General features: G+C 44.2%; 1 protein-coding gene across 3 annotated transcripts in view; it reads left to right on the plus strand.

The window, feature by feature from the left end:
* The window catches only part of LOC115470456 (C-factor-like), a 150062-nt gene that overhangs the window by 119440 nt on the left and 16402 nt on the right, over nucleotides 1-14220 (plus strand). For all 3 annotated transcript variants that reach the window (XM_030203651.1, XM_030203649.1, XM_030203648.1), the window contains exons 3-4: nucleotides 1581-1768; nucleotides 7591-7752. In XM_030203651.1, coding sequence (XP_030059511.1) covers nucleotides 1679-1768; nucleotides 7591-7752 — 252 coding nt within the window. In that variant the 5' untranslated portion in view covers nucleotides 1581-1678. The remainder of the gene's footprint in view (nucleotides 1-1580; nucleotides 1769-7590; nucleotides 7753-14220) is intronic.

Consider the following 14220-nt stretch of genomic DNA (forward strand, 5'->3'; position numbering starts at 1 on the left):
ATCCACAGTAAAACCACCATGAATGGTCATATACAAAACACATATAAACTAGTAGAATCAGTAATTGTTTCCAATGTAAAAATCAACGCTAAAATTTGATGTTTTTTTTTTTACTTTAGCGCTGAACTTTGCTTCAGCTCTGAGCTTTAGTGAACATTCTAGCAGATTTGAAGGGTCATCTCAGGTCTAGTGCATCAGGTCAGAAAAAGTACCTGCTATCCAAGTAGGCCCCAAATCCTTTCCTCCCCAACAAACAGTGATCCTGAATCCCATCTCCCCCTCCCCCCAAAATCCAAGTGATCTTCCAACCCCCTCCTTCCCACCCATAATCAATATTTTAGGTAAGGAGACAGGACAAGTGACCACTGACTCCTGCCTCTGACACTGCCATCTTGAAAAACGGCAGCACCTGACTCCTAGCAGTATGCTTTGATGTACTCCTAGCAGTACACTCCAGTTCACCACCATGGTCAGGCATTGATTTTGTTCAAGGTGGTCACTTTCATGGAATCAGATAAGTATTAATGGTGCATGGGAGTACCAAAGTGTTGGGGACTATCTGGTTGAGCACCACCCTCTATTCATTACATGAACTCCATATACTGAATATATAACTAAATCAGAAGGATTTGTGGTGTGATGAGACTGAAGTCTCTAATTAGACTTTCTGGTCTTGTTACTAAGTGATATGTAGCATAAAACAAACCCAGCACATCACCCTGCTAACACCATTTGTACTACAAAGGTATAGTGGTGGTGTTATATTGTGAGGATGCCTTGCAGTTTTGGGAAGAGGAAGGCTAATGAAGATCAAGGGAATGATGATAGGAAGATTCTGGAGGAAAACCCGCTCCAGTCAGCCATAGATCTGGGATTGGAGAGAAGATTCCCATTTCAACTGTACAATGATCCTAAGCACAATGCAAAAATTACAATAGTGTGACTCACCAAGAAAAAAGTGAATGTTTTTGAGTCACAGCCCAGTTCTGAATCCAAGAGCACATCTGTGGCAAAACTTAGACTGAAGTCCACAGATGGTCTCCGAGGCAGCTTAAAAGAACTTAAGCCATTTTGCCAAGAATAATGAGTTGAAACTCCACCATCACAGTGGGATGATCCTGCTATGTAAAAGTTGGCAGACATTTACCTTAAATGATGCATGGTTGTTATTGCTGCAGAAGTGTTGAATCAAGGGGTGTGAAGACTTATGCAATCAAGACTTCTTGGTTTCTTATTCTTAAATGCTTTTTGAATATCTACATAATCGTTTTTTCACATTAAAAGTGTAGAATATGTCATGTATGAGCCTGCAAATAGGTGGGAAAATGTGGGATACAAATGCAACAAATAAATAAATACAAATGTATCTTAGTGCAACAAACTCTGACTTAGTGCATTTTGAATTGTATATTTTAGACAGCAGAATGTATCTAAATTAATCACAGATTAGTGATTCCTGTGGTAATCTAAGCTGTGTTCCAACTTTTACTACATTTTAGTAATCTTCTCCCCTCCCAACTCCCTAAATCAGAATGGGCAGAGAAGAGTTAGTCTAATAACCGCCCCTTCTTTCTCCCTAGAAGTGACAGATCCCACAAGCATCTGGAAAGCAGCAAAAGAGGTTGAGAAACAACTAAAAGGATGTGGGCTGAATCTGCTGATAAATAATGCAGGGATAATGACAGAGAGTACACTGGAATCAGTGGATGAAAAAGATCTTCTGCATGTCTACACAACTAATGTAGTTGGGCCAATGTTAGTGACCAAGGTATGACGGTATTGCACTTCTATGATTGTTTCTCATGAGAGCAAAATGGTCAATTTCAGTAAGCCACAGCAAATTTAATAAACATATATTTAATTTCTACAGTGCAATGACTAATTTTGGGCAATATTTGCTAAATATTTTCTTACTAACAAATAGTCCCTAGTGGTCTGGCATGCCTCACAGGCTAGGGTTTCCTGAGAGGGAAGACTGGGGTGGGGGAATAAATTCTTCAGGAAGGCAATATTATGCTTTGAGTGCATCTCTCTGGGATTCTGGGTTCTAGGTTGGGAACAGCATAACTGGGAGGAGGCTGGTTCCTTGAATCACTCACTCCTACACTTCCACAAACTTATATCCAAGCCAGGATTAGTTCTGAACCAAGAAAAATGTACTGAAGTCTTTAGATGGTCAAATATATCATTAACAGACAGAAGGAGAGTATAGAGGGAGTGAAATATAGTTCACCATTTCCTCTACTCTGGGGTAATAATTCTATTTTTCTCTTAACCTGGCAGTAGTATCCTCCTACACTGAGGACTGCATATTCCTTTTTCTTTCTCCCTTTTATCTCTTCTTCTTTAACGTTTTGTTCCCAGGCACAAGTTGAGGGTGCTTGAGGCCAAGCCCAGCTCCTTATATCTTCCTGGTTACTGGATGCAGAGGAGATGCAGACTATCATTCCTGTAGACCCTAGGAACTCTTTGTCCCCCAAGATTTAAAAGTTAACCACTGACTCCTTTTCTTCTTATCTAGGATCAGTGGTAACCCTTCCTTCTCCTTTCAGAGGTCTCCTTCTGCCCCTGACTTTTTATATGAATTTGTCAGTGATGTCCTCACCAGGTTGATAAGAGCTCCAAACAAAGACATGAGATGGTATAATGGCTTGGCCAGCCAAAGATAATAAAGCTGCTTGTGGGCAGGGTCTTTATACTATTACAATTTCCCTCCATGTGAAGTCTTCTCCCACTTTTCCATCACTAGGGATCTGAGCCCTCTCGTGTTCTGGAAACTATGGATTGCATTGAACTATCATAGAGACACTAAAGGTCTCCACTCAAAAGAGGAGAAAACCTTTAGTAAATAGGGTCCACTGATTTCCTTCTTCTCATATATAAAATGCAATTGCAGTAACATAACACTGTGTTAACAGTGTAACCAAAGGAATGTGCACTGCAGTGATGGTAACACTAGAAAAACATTGATTGAGATAGTTAAATCTAAGCAAGCTGAAGGATATTTTGAGATATTCTCTGTGTTCCCATTCTGCCTTCTGCATGCCACAGATCTGATGCTTTAGAGCCATGGAGATTGTTTTGCACCACGTAACATAAGAATATAAGAATAGCCATACTGGTTCAGACCAACGGTCCTTCTAGTCCAGTATCCTGCTTTCAACAGTGGCCCATCCACATCACAAGTACCTGGCAGAAACCCAATTAGTAGCAGTATTCCATGCTTCCAATCCTGGCAAAAGCAGTGGCTTCCTCCATGTCCATCTCGATAACAGATTATGGACGTTTCCTCCAGGAACTTGTCCAAACCTTTTTTAAACCCAGGTATGCTAACCGCAGTTAACACATCCTTCAGTAACAAGTTCCAGAGCTTAACTATTCGTTGAGTAAAAAAATATTCATCCTATTTATTTTTAAAGTATTTCCATGTCATTTCATTGAGTGTCTCCTGGTCTTTGTACTTTTTGAAAGAGTAAAAAACCGATTCACTTTTACCTGTTCTACTCCACTCAGAATTTTGTAGACCTCAATTATATCCCCACACTCAGGATTCTGTAGACCTCAATTATATCCCCCCCCCTCAGCCATCTCTTTTTCAAGCTGAAGAGGTCTAACCTCTTTAGCCCTTCCTCATATGGGTGATTTATAAACAAGAGATTTGTCACACCTCTCTTGCACAAGCTATTCTACACACACATGCATATAAGAAATCTCTGCCATTTTCTCTCATTGATTTTCCTTGATATTTAACTTCTGATGGCTATAAGGAAGCATGGATCCAAGTGGGAAGACTCTTACATGGAGTACTGTGAACAACCATGAGAGAAAGTAATATATTTTTTTTATAATAACAGTTCCTCATTAACTGTATATGGTACTAATTTTGATACATGGAGGGGCATTTTTGAAAGGACGTCCAAATCAGAATGAGTCATCCTGCTCATAATGTCCAACCCCCCCCCCCTAAAAAAATTTACCTTTTTACAGTAATTTTTAAACAGGAACTACATTGGAATTTCTTGTTTGAAAATACGTTAAGAACACTGAAAACAAACAGCCATTTTACAAACTGAAATGTCCAAATTATGAACACCAAAAATCCAGGGACTAGGATGTCTGGCAGCATTTTACAGAAATGGCCACCCAGATGCCCTTGCAAAGCAGAGGGGCAGCCTACTGGTCAGTACAGTGGACTGTAAACCAGAGAACCCGGGTTTATATCCCCTTTCAACTTGCATTTTAAATACCAATCCCTACAATAACAGGGAAATTCCTGCTGTACCTGAGTATTCACCACCTCAATAGTCTTCAGGCTTGCAGGTGTCATAAATATTTAGGTACAGTAAGTACATGTCTGTTTTTGGAGGGTTCACCATTTAAAGGGTAAAAAAAAGAGAGCTAAAGTCAGGGCCGTGCCAAGGGTCTGTGCCGCCCCCCTGCAGATGATCAGTTGGCGCTCCCCCCCCGCAGAAGAACAGTTGCACGCCCCCCATCCCCCCCGTGAAGGTGATTGCTGCCCTCCCGCTCCCTGGGCCATGTCCCAACTGCCCGCCCTCTTCTCCCCCCCCCCAAGATCCCTTTTAAATTTACCTCCGGCAGCGAATGAAGGCGCAGCATCAGTGAAGGAGGCGGCGCTCCTGACGTCTCTAGTCTTCTTTTCGCTCAATGTCCCGTCTTCTTCTGACGTCATTTCCAGCGAAGGGAAGACTAGTAGAGACGTCGGGAGCGCCGCCTCCTTCACTGACGCTGCGCCTTCGTTCGCTGCTGGAGGTAAATTTAAAAGGGATCTTGTTGGGGGGGAGAGAAGAGGGCGGGCAGTTGGGACATGGGAGAGGGCGAGGTAAGCATGGTGCGGCGGGGTGCCCCCCAGAAGACGCCGCCCTCCTGCTGTGCTTACCTCGCTTACCGTGTTGGCATGGCCCTGGCTAAAGTGGGAATTGAACCTTGGTCCCCTGGTTTAGTCCACTGAACTGTTCATTAGGCTGCTCCTCAGACCTGCTTTCTGCTTTGTTCAGAATGCTCATAATACCAGATGCTGTCTTAGAGCCTGGTATTCCTTTTCGGTTTCACTTTCATGGGAGAGGGAAGGGGACAGCAACCACTGGGGGATTAATGAGGGGTCATGCCTTAATCCCTGCAGAGCACTTTTTTGTACCCTGGATGTGATTGAAGCAGGTCTAAATAAAAATGTCCTTCTTTTTAGACTTGGATGTTTCTTCCCATTTGATTATTGCTGTTGGACATTTTAATTTTGGACCCCCTCTAGTCTTGCCCACAACACGCCCCCCTTAATATTTGGATGAACTGCAGTGCCAAAATCGCAATTTGGATGTTTTGGGGAGATGGACTTTTTTTTTGTCATTTTGAGATATCCATGTGCTTTGAAAATGAGACCCATAGAGGGGCATAATCGAACGGAAACGCCTATCTCCATGGGCGTTTATCTCCAAGAACGGGTCCGTGAAGGGGCGGGCCGAACCGTATTTTTGAAAAATGGACGTTTTTGAGCTGGGCGTTTGTTTTTTTTAGTGATAATGGAAACTAAAAGCGCCCAGCTCAAAAACGTCCTAATCCGAGCCATTTGGTCATGGGAGGGGCCACGATTCGTAGTACACTCGCTCCCCTGATATGCCAGGACACAAACTGGGCACCCTAGGTCAGTGCGGTGGACTTCAGAAAAAGCTCCCACATGCATAGCTCCCTTACCACGGGTGCTGAGCTCCCAACCCCCCTCCCCCAAAACCCACTACCCAGTGGCGTACCAAGGGGGGGGGGGCGGTGGGGGCGGTCCGCCCCGGGTGCACGCCGCTGGGGGGTGCTGCGGTGCGCGCCTGCTGCGAGAGTTCGCTAACTTCTCTCGTTCGTTGCAGCTCCCTCTGCCCCGGAACAGGTTACTTACTGTTCCGGGGCAGAGGGAGCTGCAGTGAACGAACAAAGTTAGTAAACTCGCAGCAGGCGTGCGCTGCGGCACCCCCCCCCCCAGCGGCATGCACTTGGGGGGCTCTTTCGCCGGGGGGGGTCCGCGCTGCATCGGGGGAGGGGGATGCTGCACCCGGGGGGCGGGGCGCTGCCCCGGGTGTCCGCTCCCCTAGGAACGCCACTGCCACTACCCAAAAATGTACAACACTACCATAGCTCTTAGAGGTGAAGGGGGCACCTACATGTGGGTACAGTGGGTTTTGGAGGCCTCCCATTTACCAGCACAAGTGTTACAGGTGAGAGGGGGATGTGCCTGGGTCTGCCTGCCTGAAGTGCACTGCGGTACCCACTAAAAGTGCTCCAGGGACCTGCATACACGCATGCCTCTAGGACTTGTTACTGCTGTATAACATTGGCACACCAGTTTACACCTGAAGACTAATCTCTCCGAAAACGTCCTTTATTGGAATAAACACGCTTACTCACAGTTAACTGCAGATCAGAGGTTCTGCCCCACCACTGGCAACGAGCCTCCCTGGTAGTGAGATTAGCAGGTCAGAGCTGGCAGAATGGAGTACAATGCCCTCTTTCAGCCACATTCAAGGTAAGAACTAAGTTCTCTAACGTGGCTAACACATGGAAGGGATCTAAAACTGGCTTACAAAAATGGCCACTACCTCATGGACTACCGTAAACACAACAGGGCACACTCTGACCCAGTAGGCAGGGGGAAAAGCAACATGGGAGAAGAGCCTACCAACTACCAACATTGTGAGACTGTAACATAAGCTAATGAAATCACGGAGCCCAATACCCTACACCCACCACAATGCAATGCTGATGTGACCCTGTAGTGCACCCGAGAGCCACATCTGACCCAGGGAAAGGCTGTGAGAGGCTCAAACATATTCTGCTGTCATGGAGGTGGGTACGGCATTTGAAGCTGGCATAGAGGCTAGAAAAAAAGTTTTTAAAGTGGGCTTTTTTTGGTAGGAGGGGGTTAGTGACCACTGGGGGAGTCTGGGGAGGTCATCCTCAATTCCCTTCAGTGGTCATCTGGTCAGTTGGGGCACTTTTTTAGGACTTGTTCGTGAAAAAAAGGGTCCAAAAAAAGTGACCCAAAATCACGGTAAAAACGCCTTTTTTTTCGATTATCAGCTAAGGACGCCCATCTCTCCTCGGCTGCTAACCACGCCCCAGTCCCGCCTCCGACACACCCCTGTCAACTTTATTCGTTTCCGTGACGGAGTGCAGTTGGAAACGCCCAAAATTGGCTTTCGATTATACCGATTTGGGCGCCTTTGCCAGAAAAACGCCCATCTCCCGATTTGGGTTGTAATATAGACGTTTTTCTCTTTCGATTATAAGCTGGATAGTCTCCAACCTGTGGCATTGAAGTGGTTTACAATTCAAATAAAACATGCAAAATACATTAGAATCATCACAAATACATTTTAAAACTATAAGAAATCCCCAACCCTCCCAACAACCACGTTTTCTTTCTATTTGTCAATTCCAAAGAAAAAATAAAAGTAACATTTGCAAATAAAAATATGCACTGTGTCTCATCTACAAGCTTCAGGAATGTGATTACATGTTCTTTCTTCTATAGCTTCCTGGTTCACAGTCTCAATTGGTTGACTTTAGGCCACTTTGTCTCTTTCTCTACAGGCGTTCCTATCTCTCCTGAAGAAGGCTGCTCAGGCAGTGCCCCAGGCAGAGATGAGCTGGCACAAGGCTGCTTTGATAAACATTTCAAGTATAACATCATCCATTGACAAAGCCATTGAAACATTCTCTTTGTTCCCTGTACTTTCTTATCGTTGCAGCAAGGTAAAAATAATGTCACTCTGACCCTAAAGAGATGGATCTGATTGACCTACAATAGCATGGGATAGAAATGCAATGTTCTCCATTTTTGGTGGCTGTGGTTGTACTGGTCTACAGTATTTTGTATTCTGCACACTACTATAATGAAAAAAAATTGTTTCTATATTATATCCCACTTATTATGAATATTTCACAGACATGTTTCACATATTTTTGTGTGCCTCAGGTAGTGTTACGTCTCTCAATTGGGCAAACCAAATGGAGTAGGTCCTACCCCTGCTAGCACCAGAGTGGCTGATATCAAGGTGACACTCTGTAAGTAAGGGTGATCCAGGCTTGGGAGCTGCACAGATTAAAGTGCAGAAGCTGAGCATGTAGAAACATAGGCACCTTGCAAGTTGGAGAGCAGTAGCGGCATAGATTATATGTACAGTAATTTAGCAGATGATGGCAGATAGCATGGTGAATGCCTTGAATGCCTTTCCAGAGCAAGTGATGGAGAAAAAATGCTGATAGAATTCAAAAGGCATAGGATAAATACAGAAGATCCCTTCCTAACCCTAACTCTATCAAGGTATGCAATAATCTGAACAGCTATCCTGTCAATTATTGTCCTAGAGTTTTGCTGGATAGTACCAGTTACCCTGTGGTTTCTGCTGTTATTAGGTCCTGTTTCCTCTGCCTACACCTTGTTTTTTTTCTTTGTCACCTTTTTCCTTGTCTCTACTGTTGAGGGACTGAAGGATGCACGTTTACAGTACTGATACTTTCCATCTTTTCAAAGCATGTCTGTATTCTGTTATGGTACTGAAGAAGTGGGCAGTCTAATGCCTATGGGCCCTATCTGGCCTGTTGGAAGTTGTCCTCTGGCCTACAGTGGTGAAAGCAGAAGGGATGTTATTGGGCTGGAAGAGAAATTGCTGTTGGGTGGTTACACCTCTCTAGGGTGTGATTGGAAGTTATTTAGACCTTCATTATGGACCTTTCCTCTCCATTTCTCAGACTGACCCTTAATAGGCTCCTCCACCCTGAGTGAACTCCATGTAGATTATTTCAAGCATCTGCCACCCTTTCAAGAAAGTATTTTTTTCATGTTTCCTCTGAACCATCCTTCCTCCAACTCTTCTGGGACTACCGCAGGGCTAACACAGCCGCCGGCGGTAGTCCCACCCCAAGCACATGCTATTTCCACGGGAAAAAGAAAACTCCCAGAAATGGCTTGCATGGCGCTAACCCAGCGGTAATTAGGCATTGCCACATGCTGCCTGGTTACCACCTGGTTAGCAAGGAAGCCCTTATCGCCACCTCAATGGATGGTGGTAAGGGCTCCCCACCATATGGCTATGTGGTAAGAGTGGCCATTTTTTTTGGGTGGGGGGCTTTTACTGGCTACGGAAATAATGGCCCTGGCGCATGGGAAAAATTGCCCCTGCCACTAGCACAGGGCCCTTTTTCCCACAGCTTGGTAGAAGAGCCTCTCAAAGAATGTACTTCTATGACATATAGGGCCCGATATTCAGTTGGTGACGATCAGTGTTTTGCTGGCGATAAACCAAGAAATTGAATGGTGGGCCATGTCCGGACACTGGCATTGATGTCTGGAGTTTCCATAGCTGGCTAATACATGGCCAGTTATGTGGGATATTCAGCACTTAACTGGCTATGGCTTACGGCATGTTTTATGTTTGTTCAATTAATTTACTAATAAAAAGGCTCGTTTCTGTATGAAATGAAATGGGCGCTAGCAAGGTTATCCCCCCCCTCCTTCGTTGTCTTCCGCTGTCCCCTCCGAGTCCAACGCCACCCTCTCTCCCCTCTGAGTTCCATGCCCTCCTTTCCTGTCTTCCGATTCACAGTCCGTCCTCCCTCCCCTCTCCCACTCCCCTGCAACTCACCAGTTTGTACATAAGTTTCCAGGTGTTCTCCACAGCTGTCATCAGTTTTTTTGTTGTTGTTGTTTTTGTTTGTGCTAGAGAGTGTGTGTGTGTTAATGTCTGAGGGTGGGGCAGGGCGGATAGCGAATGGTGAGGGAGTGGCGGGGGGCTTGGAAGGGAGGGTCTGCATTCCATTGGGTGGATGTTGTGAAAGTCAGGGATCCTTCATGCCGTGTTTGTGCACTTCAGGCAGGCGGACCCAGGCCCATCCCTCCCCTACCTGTTACACTTGTGGTGGTAAATGTTGAGCCATCCAACCCCCCCCCCCAAACCCACTGTACCCACATGTAGGTGACCCCGTTCACCCCTTAGAGCTATGGTAGTGGTGTACAGTTGTGGGGGGTGGGGGGCTCAGCACCCAAGGTAAGGGAGCAATTTCTGAAGTGCACTGCAGTGCCCCCTAGGGTGCCCGGTTGGTGTCCTGGCATGTGAGGGGGACCAGTGCACTACAAATGCTGGCTCCTCCCACGACCAAAAGGCTTGGATTTGGCCGGGTTTGAGATGGCCACCAATAGTTTCCATTATTGGCGAAAACCAATGGCGGCCATCTCTATCGCCAGCGATCTCTAAGGGCGGCCCAAATGTTGAGATTTGGCCGGCCCTGACCGTATTATCGAAATGAAAGATGGCCGGCCATCTTGTTTCGATAATACAGTCAGGTACGCCGCTTTACGGGGTCGTCATTATACATGGCCACCCTTATAGATGGCCGGCCCCATTTGATTATGCCCCTCGCATGTTACTATGTTACAATTGGACAACATACGTTTGGAGACTGGATGTGGAGTAGATGGACTCTATATAGACAAATAGTTGAGAAGGTCTATTCTCCATTGAATTTCTCGTGAGATATTCAGTTAGAGCCCTTTTACAATCCAGTTTATGCAGAGTCTTTTCTTAAGAATTCTAATGTGATGGTGGGTAGTATACACGCAATACTACTGTCTGGTTAATATAGAAATCTGATATCACTTTTGGAAGGAACTTTCGATGCATGCAAAGCAACACTTTATCATGTAATATTTGCATATAGGGTTGATAGTAGACTAAGATCTGAAGTTCACTGATGTGTCTTGCTAATGTGGTTGCAACTAAGATCAAAGTCTTCCAGGGTAAGTACTTTAATAAATCAGCAGAGTGTAATAGTTCAAAAGGAGATGAAAGTAGTTGCCATAAAACTCCATAAAACTAAATTTAGGACCCTTGCAATAGCAGGTTGCCTGACTGGGGGTCATAAGTGATAAAGGCCTCTTAAGAATCGTTTTACAATGGAATGAACTAAGATAGAAGAGTTGTCAGTGTAGTCATGGAAAACTGACTTAACTGCTAAATGTATTTTTTATAGAAGATGGTGATAAACCTGAATTGGAGAGGTACAATAGGTACTTCAATACCTTTGTTGAAGGGCACTAGAAAGGATCCATGTGTTTCACGTCACACCATTGTGCAAATCTATTCCATTTAGCAGCATAAGATTTCTTTGTAGACTCCTTATGAGAGGCCATAAGTACTTTGAGAACTCTGTGTGAAAAACCTGGATTGTCTAAATGGTTGGCTGAAGAAACCAAGCTATGAGAGTCAATGATTTTAGGGTTGGATGAAAGAGAGTTCCTTTCTGTTGAGTAATAAGATCTGATTCCAGCGGTTACGTGATTGGTTCCTGGTGTGTTATTGAGAAATGGAAAACATGGCTGATGAGGCCAACATGGAGTGATTAATATGAGGTGAGCTGAGTCTATTCTGGCCTTCTGTATTGTTCTCAAAATCAGAGGAATTGAAGGAAATGTATACAGTACACCCTGTGTCCGAGGTATCGGAAAAGCATCCTCTGCTACTTTCTGTGGAGTTGGAATTTTTGAACAAAAATGTGGACATTTCACATTTACTAGTGATACAAAAAGGTCTATAATTGGTGTTCCCCATTTTTGAAACAGATAACGTGTAATAGTGGTCTTCAAGGACAGTTCATGAGGGGTTAATATCTAACTGAGAGTGTCCATAAGGACATTCTGTTTGCCTGGAATATGAGATGCTATGATGTGAGATCCTAGTTTTATTACTAGGTCCAAAATTTGTACAGTCTCCTGACACAAGATCCTGGAACCTACTCCACCCTGCTTGTTGATATAGTACATGGCTACCTGATTGTCTGGATGTGAATGACCTGTTTTCAGATGTGCTTGGAAAGCTCCAGGGCTAAACGTATTGTTCCAAGAGATTGATGCTGTGCTTTTTTTCATCTGTCGACCAGTGACCCTGAGTCATGAGTTGTTTGAGATGTGCTCCCCAACTGACTTTGCATGCATCTGTAGTGAGTTGAATTGTGGGTGCTGGAAGTTGGAAAAACCATCCTCTCATAATATTCTGAGGAAGTGTCCAACAGATGAGTGTGGTTTTCAGTTGTTGAGACAGGAAGATTTTGTTTGAAAGAGGTTGAGCATATTGACACCATTTGTCCCTGAGGTACCACATGAACTGCTGTCACCATATGGCCTAATAGAACCAATAACTGGCGAGCTGTTGTTATGGACTTTGATAAAAGATGGTGAATTAGTGTCTTTATACTGTCTGCTCTGGATTGAGAAATCTTTGCCATTGAGGATTGTGTCATCATGGTTACTCATGAATTCTATGGTCTATGTAGGAATGAGACAGGACTTGTCGTAGTTGATTACGAAGCCTAGTCTGTTGAGTAGACGTATCATAAGATCCAAAATCACTAATGTCTCTTCTGGCGTTGCAGCCATGATCAAACAATCATCTAGATAAGGAAATACACAAACTTCTTGTTTGTGCAAATGTACAATTGCCGCGACGACACATTTTGTGAACACTCAGGGAGCAGAGGAAAGGCCAAAGGGAAGGACCTTGTGTTGATAAACTTTTCCTTTTTAAGATGAATCACAAAAATTTTCTTTGATAAAAAGTATGACTTTCTGCTGAATGTTCTGTTCTGCTCAATGTTAACATCCTCCAGGGTGTAAAGGCCATTGCAGTAATCCTTAATGGTGTCTATTATCTCTTTAACCTTTTCACCAAAAAGATTCCATTACAAGGGGCATCTGAGTAGAGGAGCGGCGTAATGGTTAGCACAGCAGGTTGCAAACCTGGGGAATGAGGTTCAGTTCCTGCTGCTGCCTGACACTTAGCAGTGGGTTGAGATCCTGGGGAACTAGGTTCAATTCTCCCTGCAGCCCCAGGCAAGTCATTCCATTGTCCCAGGTACAATATATAACTTAGATTGTGAGCCTGTTAGGGACAGTGAAAAATACCTGTAATAGAAATTGTAAACCATATAGTCCCCTCAGGGATCACTTGTATATCAAGTGCAGAAAAAACCCCCATAGTGCAGATGATTTAAGCCATGCTAACCTTCTGGATATCACAGTCATACAAATCATATGATGCCCTAATCATGTTTTTTGAAGAATTTTCCATCTCTGACAGTAGAGGAATGAGGGAACTCTTTTCTGTTGAAGGGAGAGATGCTTCAACTGTATGCATCCTCTCTAAAACATACACATATTGACTGTAATGACATTGATAGAGTGCTATTCTAGAAGCCAGCATTGTGTTCTGATAAACCTTCTTTCCCATAAGATCCAGTAGCTTATACTCTTTGCTGGGTGGAAAATTAGAGTAATCTTTACAGCTCTTTGATTTCCTCATTGTTGATTTGACTACCATGGACTGATAAGGAAGCTATGGTTTTTGATGGGTAAACAGTTCTTGGTCCTTGTATTTTGTTTCAAGGCTCTTTTTGGTTGGACACCAAGTGTAAGGTGTAGTCCATATTACTTTATGATTCTCTAACAGTACTTAATGGATTGAGAGTGCAATGATTAACCCTTGGAGCATCTAAATAACGTAGTGCCCCTAGACATTTTCCTCGTGTCATGTTTTGAAGTAGATGGAATATTGAGGATCTTAGCTATGTGTGTTAAAAACTTTGGATAATTTGTGTCTTCTGAGTGTGCTGTTCCTCTGCTTGATCATGAAGATGAGCATAAGGATTGACTGTACAAACGTACACTGTGAGCTTCAGAGGAATCACTCCAGTCTAAATGTATCTGTCTCCACTGAAAAAGAAGTGGAGATAGCAAAAGATTATGGTCTATGCTTAGGGGCTGATCTGGGTTAACATTGTTCCAAGGGTGTCAGATATTTCCTCAGTGTTGGAGATGAGGAAGTATGTAGCTGTTGCTCTAAAAACTTTACTAGGGAGTTGTGGTGATGAACTGTGATGACTCGGTGAATAATGTTGCGAATAGTGTGATGATGCAGATGATTTTGAACATGATACTGACCCGCTTATATGCCTCGAGTGACAGATATGTTCAAAGATCTGTATCGGTGCTTTTCTTTCTGCGCTGAGCTGAAAGGAGAAGGCATTTGATAATAAGATCCACTCTGAGATGGAAGCTCCCATGCAAAATCTCCAGCCTGGAACTGGGTAACTTGGAGGGGCATAATCAAACGGCACCGGTGAAATCGATGGCCTGCCATCTTCAGGGCCAGCTCCACGAGGGGGCGGAGC

Source organism: Microcaecilia unicolor, chromosome 5, assembly GCF_901765095.1.
Source record: "Microcaecilia unicolor chromosome 5, aMicUni1.1, whole genome shotgun sequence".
Taxonomy (NCBI): domain Eukaryota; kingdom Metazoa; phylum Chordata; class Amphibia; order Gymnophiona; family Siphonopidae; genus Microcaecilia; species Microcaecilia unicolor.